Raw genomic sequence first — 10,021 nt, 5'->3', positions numbered from 1 at the left:
TGAGTATATGGGTGGGTGTAACTTTTATAACTTATACAGCTGAGCAGGTTGCAGGGGCAAGTCCGTGTTTCTTGCCACCAGGGTATGAATTCATTGTTGGTCACAGTAAGGGTGGGAACGGAGACAACATCTGCTGAAAGCTACCTGGGCATGAAGATCAAGGCACGGCAATTTCAGCGCTGCACATTTCAATCCTGTTCACATACTATTATTGATAATTAAAAATATAAATAAATCTTACAGTTAAAAGGGATATTTTTATGACAAAGCTTTATAAGATACAGACAGGTGTAGCAAACAGTGAACTAACATTGAATTAAGCGTCAATCCACAGAAAAATATGGAAAATACTGAAATCCTGACTGTGGTCACGATTCAAAGCAGTTTGCCCACTTCTTTCTGGGAAAGCATGTGACTCTAAATAATGTCCTATTTTTCGGTAGTATCCTCTCTCTTACTCCCCAAATGAGAGCTGAAGACAATGATGGGGATGAGCTAGGGTTGTGCCTGGATCTCCAGGGTACCCGCGGAGGCTCCCGAATCCGGGAAGGGAGCCCCAGTGCCTGCTCTGCTGTGGTTCAGTAGATGATTCCCTCTGGCTCCAGCAGCAGGTACTTCTTCATGGACAGGGGGATGGAGAGCGAGGGGACTCCTCGGTGGCACCTTTCGGACAATATCGCTCGAATAGCACATCTGCATAAATGCATGAGTGACCGTGGTGAATTGCTGCACACGGTGAACAAGGAGTCGTAGAAATCCTGGTGCCGCTGTAAAAAAACAACAAAAAAACACAAAAAAAACCCTCACCAGTTTGGTTTAGGGCAATAAGTCTGTTTTCCTTTCCCCTGCTCACATGCAGCTCTGGTCAGAAGCACAGAAACCCTTGGAGGCACATCAAACACCAGGAGCTCGCTTTAGCCAAAAGCCTGCACAAAATTCTTACTCTTGCCTCAAATATTTAGTGTTACGTTAAAGGCTGTGGTGAAATGTTGATGTTTGGTGTGTCTTATATGCGTCAGCTCGAGGTGTTAGTCTGGATCTCAGTAGATGCTGCAGGCAGCTGAGGGTCAGGGCACGTGGATGAGTTAATCCCCTAAACCTCCCCGCCGGGCAGCGAGGTGACCTAATCCCAGTGTCACGGGGGAGTTTGCATGGCTGAGTACCTTTGGTCTTACCCATTGCCCCACTGGCCTTGTAAAGTAAATAAAATTACATCCCCATGAGAAAGAAAAAAAAAAGAAAAAAGAAAAAAAAAGAAGAAAAAAAGAAAAAAGAAAAAAGAAAAAAGAAAAAAGAAAAAAGAAGAAAAAAAGAAAAAAGAAAAAAGAAGAAAAAAAAGAAAAAAGAAAAAAGAAGTGCAGATGCTTACAACTGATGTCGAAAAAAAAAGACCAAATATGTGCAACTAGGTGTGACCTGACCTTATTTTTTAATCTCGCTGCTTGACAGATCCGGTTACACGTATTTTCAGATACACCTCATGTGTGGAAAAGTACAGACTTGTGTCAGCAAAAAAAATTTTCTTCAATTTCACGTCAAATTCAGCAAATGGCTTTGACGACAAAAATGAAAATCTCAACAAAGCAGCTATGGACTTTCCCAAATAAGAATCTTCCCATACTTCAGATTAGAATTTTTGTTTGAAGAACTATTATAATAATTATCGTTATTATCATCATCATTATCATTTTCATTATCATTATTATTTATTGTTGTTGGTCTTGTTAAAGTGGAAAAAGACCTTTAATTTTTAATTTTGTGTTCACCCAGAACGATTTCTGTTTATTTTTCTGAACAAATCTGACCCCAAAGAAGTCTCACAGTCCCTCTGGCTGTATAACTCTGCATTATAATTTGGGTGGAGTTCCCTAAGCACCACAGCTAATGTGTAGCAGATACTGGTACACTTCAGCACTAATGTGAAAATTTTGAAAAAGACCAGTATCAATAAAAAAATGGCTTTGAACTGGAATATTGGGACTATGAGGGCTTCTGAATTAAAGGAATAATTATGTCAAAGCATGTAGTTTGTCCCACAATTTTGCATTTTGACATCTTTTCCTCATTGATCTCTTACTTTTCACTTAAATTCTGCTCACAGAAACCCGACCCACGGAACCTAAACACACCTTGTCATACTCACCTAACACAGTAATTTTAAAACATTTGCTGACTTAAAAAGATATTAATACACACATTGACCGATCTGAATAAACACCAGCCACAGCCAGAATCTTTGCACTGGCTGAATGCAAGGACAGCTGAGCAATGAAAAATTCTGAAAAATGTGATTTTTGTCAGTAAGCAATATGCTTTTGTCGAATGAGTGGCATTAAATGGGTAAGTCCCGAATCCTTTGAGATGTTCTTTTTCAAAAGCACTCTCGGTTTTCTTGGGCCAGGTGTGGAGAATACAAACAACAAGCTTGGATTTTCACTCGGTTACAGCTCATGAAGAGCTCACCTGAAAGACGTCGTCGGGTATGGCTGCTTTCCACTTCGACGTTGATTTGATGTGCTCGTAGGTGTTGACGACAACCTCCACAGCCCGGGGGTGGGAATGACAGGCTTGGAGCACCTGCGGGCGGGATGCACAGAGACCATGAGTACCACCAGCTTGGGGCTTGGCACTGTGCCGTGGCATCCTCGCACGGACACAGCCAAAGAATTGTGAGAGGATAAGGCTGGAGAGGCAAAAGACACAAGCCTACTCTGTGCAAGTACAGCAGGAACCCCCAGGCTAGCCCTGAGGAGTGGAGCTCTGCAAACCCCTGGCTTAGGTCTCCAGAGCGCTGTAGTTTGCTGTCCAGATGGGCTTTACCTCTCAAAGCTGGAGATAACTTGTTCATAGATGGGTTGAGTGACATAACAGCAGGCAAAGCCACGTACAAAGTCCCTGCTCCAGGTCATGCAGCACAGGAACAGAAAAAAAAACAAAAAATCCTTCACATGAATCAAAAATTCATCATTACAGGAAAATTTGAATGAAGGCTGGGAGATAAGACAGCTTGGAAGTGAGGCTTCCAAGCCACATGAGGCTCCTGAAACAACTGTTTCTGCCCAGTAACTTGACCTTTGTAGTAAAAAAAAAAAGGGCTCCTGTCACGCACGCTCAGGGAATAACACTTTGCATTCACCCTGTTCAATGGACAGTTTTGTCCCACACAGTCACTGGGCTTTCACAAACAAAACTGCACAACTTCCCTCTGGGATAAATACCATCCTACGTGTTTTACAGATGGGAAATGCTGGTTTGGAAGGGAGACTCGCTCCATGCAACAGGAGAAAGGTGGAGGCAGAAGAGGAGACCCTAGACCTGGCTCTCAACCGCGCTGTAGGAGACAAGGCGATACGGACAGAGCCAACTCACCCTGAGCTCAGGAGGGCACAACCACTTTGGAATTTTATTCAAAGGCTTCTGTGCCTGCTTGTCAAAACTTTACGTATGTGGTGGAGGAGCTGTAAAATGTTGCTCATGGCACCAGATGAGAAAGAATAAGTCCTGACTATGGCAAGCTTAGTTGTTTGATGTAATAAGACTGCCAGCTATTTCCGTGAGCACCTTAGGCTTTGCAGACGTTAAAAAATTCTTTGGGAGGGATCCCGCAATTATTTTTCATTTCTTTCTTTTTTTTTTCATCAACTGTGAGCTCAGACCCAGCATTTCCCTTTTAATTTTCCACATTTCCTGGGAATGAGCCAAAGCTTTACTGAGATCCTTTTAATTCTTAAGTAGATTTGAATTCAGTTTTAAAGGTCAGAAGTGACGAACTGAATCAACTGGTCTGATCTCCAACCTTTGGTACAGGCCATGAAATACGCATTTCATGCCACAGTATCACAGAACATTAGAGGTTAGAAGAGACTTCTGGAGATCATCTAGTCCAACCTCCCCCCTGCCGTTAAGCCTGTGTGGAGCCAGGTCTGACAAAAGCATGTAGGTTTTCTCAAATGAGAAAGTGAATCAACTCTGAAAAATCGGGCTTGAACCAGCGTTTAGAGTTTGGAGTTTCAGGCTGGTTAAGAACAACGATGGGCTCTGGGTCTGGCTTCTGGCATTAGCAACTGTAATTTCACTTCAGTTAAACAACACCCTTCTTACAACAGGTTGGCTCACAAGGTTTTGGGCATTCTGGGCTCCCAGTTTACTGACTCCAGCAAATCCAGATACCACCAAAGCCTCAAGTATGAATCCCTCGTCCCATTCCTGTCCAAGACACCACCTCTCTCCCTACCCCTGCTGTTCAAAGCCATCCTTAACCTTGTGGAATTGCAAAGGATATATCCTCGCTGCTCCGTGATTCAGCAGCAGCTGGTAGCAGACGTCGGGCTGGGCAGCTGGCCGCACAGACGTCACTTTGAGGATGTACTGTAGCGGGGCACAGCCGTTGACATCCATGACGTTCGCCTCTGCCCCTGCCTCCAGCAGCATGTGCAGCAGGACGTGGTCACAGTTCCAGGCGGCTTTGTGGAGGGGGGACTTGAAATCCTCGTCGCGAGCATTCACTTCAGCTTTATAGTCCAGGAGCATCCGACAGATGAGGTGGTGATCCGGGCTGTATATCTGATCCTTGTAGTGAAGAGCCCAATAGGCTGCGCAAGCCAGAGGAGTCTCCATGTAGGCATTGAGGGCGTCGACCTGGGCTCCTTGTTCCACGTAAAAGGCCACGAGCTCCGGGATACCCAAACGTGCCACGGTGTGCAGAGGAGTCTCCTCATCTTGGTTGTTTGTTTTTATGTTCACGTTTGCTCCTGCCGAAGAAATATGATGGGGAAAAATATGAAGGCAATGCAATCGTGGTTCAGACATCTCTCTGCTCGAGCCCTGCTGCCCAAGGAGAAGACACGTGCCATGAAAGATACACATGGAAATGCATTTCTTAAGCCTCCAGGAAACCCTTAGAAACTTCAGGGTGCAGCTTTGGCTCTGAGCGTGCAGAAGACCTTGTCTGAACACCCTTCCTGAGCAGCATGCAGTTGCAAATCTCAGCGTAAAATGCTTCTTCCTATAAATTAAGAACTGAAGGCAGACAGGAGCTTTACTCCTGCTCCGGAGAACATCTCTCCGCAGATCTACGCTTCCTGCAGCACCTCACCAACTGCCAGCCTGGAAGAAAGGACATTTCATGGCAGATCCATAGATGACATTAAAAAACCCACATCGTCGAGGGCATGTGTGTCCCACTCCAGTCCCAGCCCTGCTCTCAAGCAGCTCAGGGGACCGGCAGGAAGGGATCAGTGTCAGTGCCTGTGGCAGCTGAACCAACAGCACCATCTACCGAGGACTGGGTGATCTCTAGAGGTCCCTTCCAATCCCCAACATTCCCTGATTCTCTCGATTCCATGATTCTGAGACTTGGCAAACCAGCAATGAAGCCCTTGTGCGAGAGCAAGGCATGGACTCATGAAAGCCCTTACGTGGCCAAATTTTTGCTAAGGCTGAGGCGTAAGGTTTGGGAGGGAGGAAGAGGAGTCAAAAATCGCCGCGGGGCTGGAAAACCCGAGCACTAATGCCATTGAGCCGTGAGTGCTCCCTGCGAGTATCAGCAATCTGAGTCTGGAGGTGCTGGACATCCAACGTGGGCTCAGCTGTGCTTGGTTAGGGGGGAGGTGACAGGGTGGGAGATGCCCTTTGGGAATTTCGGTGCAGCGACAAGAACCAAAAACCTGGTTTCGTCTGTCGGGTGGTGCTGCAGTGTGTTTGTGCACACAGCGTACAGAATCACAGAACAATTCTGGTAGGAAGAGACCTTCAAGATCATCGAGTCCATCTTTTTTCTGCGTCACTAAGCAGCCCACCCTCTGGCTTCGTACAATTCTGGATATTTAGTTTTAATTTCCAGCTCCCTAACTGTATAAAAGGAATATATGACATGGGCCACAGAAGGAATGCCAGACGCTTGCTCTAATCCTGACCACATAACTTCACTCACACCCGGCCACTGTCCTGACACTGGATGTTTCCCGCAGCCCTGCCAAAGCTCAGGTATTCTTTACTATCTGGTACATCTCCCAGACAGCAGCTGCAGCATTCAACCACCAGAACAACCCTTACTGCACCACCTCTTTGCAAGGAGAAATCAAAAATGGATTAAGCAGCTCCTGGTGAGTTCAGAGGGTTTGTATGTTCTATATCCCGACCGATGAGCATGTCACTCACATCCACTCTAAAAGATTTTTGTTGTAAAAAAACAGATGTAGAAAGTACAAGCATTCTCTCACACTGTCAAGACTACATTTTGCTCCAGACCTTTCCCATTTCGTGGGGAGTCTTGATATTTAGCTCATACAGAGATGTGAGCTTACCAAGTGCCTTAGGATGAAGGGTGGCCTGTAAAGTATTATTATTATTCTGTTGCTGAAGGGTGGGTAGAGAAAGCCTACAGAATACATCCTTTCATTTGCATTCATCCTATGCTACATTTTATAAGAGTACATTTGACTTTTAAGCTTTTCCATGGTAGCAAACTCAACTTCCCGCTGTCAGGACTGTTTGCTTTGGGCAGGATACAACTGGCAGCATTTATTTTCCTTTCTAACAAACAAAATAATATATATCTTTGGAGCACAAGAAAAGTGATGTGGTTGTTTATTTGGGAGCGGGGATTGCCTTGCCCACAGAGCATACTTGGCCTCTGCATCTCAGGAAAAAGCCCTCGGTAACAACACACAGAGCAAAAAAAACCTCCAGAGCATTAGTATCTGCCATGGCACAGTGTGATAAATAGAGGAATCTGTCTCTTCATAAATGAATTGCCTGACTTTGCTGTACCTTTTACCTCTATCTTCTACTGCATCCAGAGTCAGCATCTTTGTGTTGAGGCAATAATGTGCAACACCAATATGTTTATCCAAGTATTTTGTGGCTTTATTTGTTACAGATGCCCAGCAGTATAATGTAGCTTACTTTGGGAAAACAAAAATCTTATATAACGGTCTTGTTTTGTTTTTTTTCCCCGATCCCTACATAGATGCAGGAGTTCGGCTGCTGGCAACGAGGTGGTATGAAAAACTGCATCCAGTTTTTCAAGGCCAGGTCTCAAAAGATGAGTGGTTGGAAGAATTTTACTGAGATCTAGGATATTTGAACAAGAAAGAAGAGGAGAGGGGTGCACTTTCATGCGAAAACATCTCGGTAGTAAACCTAGGTGAAGAAGACAGGGAAAATAGAGAAACAGAAACTCCCTGATTCAGAGGAGCTCTTCTGCTGAGGGATGGGCCAGGTGGTGGGCTGGAGGGTCTGAAATGGGAAACAATCCCCAAAGGAGGGCCAGTGGCCAGGGGGGAGGAAGGACAGATGGGGTGAGGAATCAGAAGGGGAGAAATTCCTCTGATCAAAGAGATGGGGAAAAGGATTCCGAGATGAAGACATGGGTCAGCTGAGGATGGAACAGAAAAGTACGCACGGACTTTGACAAATACCCATCGTCATGCCACGAGAGACCCTCCAGAGCTGTCCCTTACCTCTCCAGACCAGCTGCTGGGCACAAGGCATGGAGGTTCGTGTCGTACAGAAGTGCAAGGGCGCCTGCCCGCTCATGGAGAAGCAGTTCAGCTTAGCTCCGTGGTTGCAGAGGATCTTGAGACACTCAACGTTGGCCGTTTCACAGGCTACGTGGATGGCAGCTTTGCCGTTGGGCCGGCAGTTGATTGTAGCTTTGTGATTGAGGAGCACGGAAAGACTCTCCAGATGTCCATACATGACAGCTAGATGAAGCCCAGTTGCCCAGGATATTTTTAATTTGTAGCTGGGCAGCCAGTACCCTGTGCAGAGTTAAAAGGTGTTACCATCCTTAGCAAAGACTTTCCTTGGACTACCCACCTACTGAGAATAATTGAGGGAAAGGAAGGGCTGGACTTTTGCCATAATTTACATTAATTTCACCAGCTACAGCTCGGTGCACATGAAATTCTCTCAAGTGTCTCTCCATTTTCATTAAGCACTTTTACTCTGTGTGCCGAATAGCCTGCCTTTTGGAGAAATAACTCCCATGTAGATGTACCCTGAAGGCAGCTTTTGTTTTTCTTGTAACCTGTGTAGACTCAATATAAATTAAAAAAAAAAGAAAAAAAAGAAAAAGCTTAGAGCATTTGAAATGCCACTACAATTAAAAATCTGTACATTAATCTTGTAGTCTCAAGCCACAACCAGGATGCACCCCAGCCTGCTGAGGATAGAAGAAAAAGTGTTTTAAGATAGATCATCACTGTGTGGCTTAGTTCAGCCACCATCCCTGAGGGAAGTACGTCATGACTGCATCATCCTCACCCTGATGAAATCCAAAGGAGTCAATCATTAAATAAGAAGTGCGGAAAAGGAGAAGAGGTTGGATGTTGTCCCTTCTTTATGTCACAGAAAGCAAGCGTGTTTGCTGGGCTGCTGGGACGGGGGGTGTTTGTCTCCACATACGATTAACTTCTGGCAGAGGCTGATCACTACTCTTGTCTAGACGCACACAAAGAATCTGTTAGCAAGGAAATCATGAAGTATGTTGATTTTAGCAGAGAGCAAACGTGGTTTAATGCTTTAAGCTGTAAGCTTTTGGAAACTCAGCCAATGTCTGGCTGAAAACTCGTCTGGGTTTTCTACACTCCGAAACTGATGTCTTTTCTGGTTGTGTTTTTCCAGATGATTTTTCTGTTTTGATAAACTAGCACACCCTCACTTTCTGTCAGTTTGACAAACAAATCTCCTTCCATCCAGAACCATGGGAGGTCCACAGGATTTCCTTGGCTCTCCTGAGCTAGGGGAAATGCACTGTACTAGTTCTTTACACTGGAAAGGGAAGAGATCGAACATTTTTTGTTTCTAAGCGGTCCGTATACGTGACTGAGTGCATGCAAGAAATGTATATACCACGCTCAGCCTGCATGTGTCTATTCTGGGCTTTGCACCCTAGTCCTCTGGGAGCAAAATGGCAAAGGACTCCTCTTTTGGGACTGCCCTGGAGCTACAGCAGCTGTCTGGGCAGCGGGGAGGCTCAGGCTGGTCTCTGGCCTGCCTTCCACCGAGCCGATAAGCTCCCCTGCCACGGCCGCGTGAACCTCCCGAGACCTCACTGCCTGCGAGCCAGCTCACGCTGCAGCCTCAGGAGGGAGAAAAGACGGCAGTTTCTTGAAAATCACTCAAACCCATCTATTTTTCTGGCTGGTTGAATGCTGCCACATTTACCTTGTTTGTAGGATGCTAGAATCAGGTTTTCATCTTCCACTTCAAACACTGTGTCCACGTCTATTTTCTTTTGGCTCAAGAGCTCTTCAAGTGTTTCAAAGTCATTGGACTTCAGGGCTTCAAGAAAAGCCTTTTTCACCAACTTTGCAGCTGCAGCTCGAGTAATTTTCTTGTCCGTATTCTCTCCCTCTTTGCACGCCTCCTCCAGATCCATTTCCAAAGGTATTTTTTTGTGCTGTGAATAAGGGTACAGCGAGGTCCCTATAGCACAGTTGCATGCTGAAGTTCCTGAAGACCAGAAGGTAATTTTATCACTCGGTCATGCTGATCTGCTTGTTCTATTTATATGGGGAGCATTTCAGGCATTGAAATGCCACCCTTAGATATCACCACACTCTTTTTATGAAAGCGAGGACAGACACACTAGCAATAACACCAAAAAAAGAGTTATCTCTGTGGGCTTTATGCGCATTATGCTTCATTAACCACATGGCTCCTGCCATACACTTACATTAAAAGACACTAGTCCTGGGTGTTTTTTCTCAGCAGGAGAAGCATTGGCATTTCCTTTCATAGCTACCATTGCTGATTTGTTGGCTGCAATGGGATCTGATGCTCTGCCTGCAGAAGCATTTTAACTAGTGCATTTCAGGAGAAATAAAAAAAAAAACAAACTAGTGCATTTCAGGAGAAAAAAAAAATTCGAGAAAAAAAAAATTCAAGAAAAAAAAAAGAGTGAGGTACCTCACTCTTCCCTAGGACAGCATTTAGCGTGTTAGTCCTGGTTTCATTTCTCCAGCCATCAAATTCTCCCCACAGTGCTGGTTCCACTGGTACTCTGGTCTGTAAA

The 10,021-nt window shown here is 45.1% G+C and overlaps 1 protein-coding gene across 1 annotated transcript; it reads right to left on the bottom strand.

Moving 5' to 3' along the window:
• Nucleotides 1-578: 578 nt before the first annotated feature.
• ASB4 (ankyrin repeat and SOCS box containing 4) lies at nucleotides 579-9,453 on the bottom strand. The gene is made up of 5 exons (XM_009879224.1): nucleotides 9,172-9,453; nucleotides 7,464-7,763; nucleotides 4,261-4,751; nucleotides 2,464-2,577; nucleotides 579-767 (listed from the first exon to the last, which is right to left on the bottom strand). Exons 1-5 carry the CDS (start codon nucleotides 9,383-9,385, stop codon nucleotides 579-581), a joined length of 1,308 nt encoding a protein of 435 aa, XP_009877526.1. The 5' UTR covers nucleotides 9,386-9,453.
• Nucleotides 9,454-10,021: the final 568 nt, after the last annotated feature.

Source organism: Apaloderma vittatum, unplaced genomic scaffold, assembly GCF_000703405.1.
Source record: "Apaloderma vittatum isolate BGI_N311 unplaced genomic scaffold, ASM70340v1 scaffold3322, whole genome shotgun sequence".
Taxonomy (NCBI): Eukaryota; Metazoa; Chordata; class Aves; order Trogoniformes; family Trogonidae; genus Apaloderma; species Apaloderma vittatum.
This window is presented reverse-complemented; position numbering and strand designations above follow the sequence as displayed.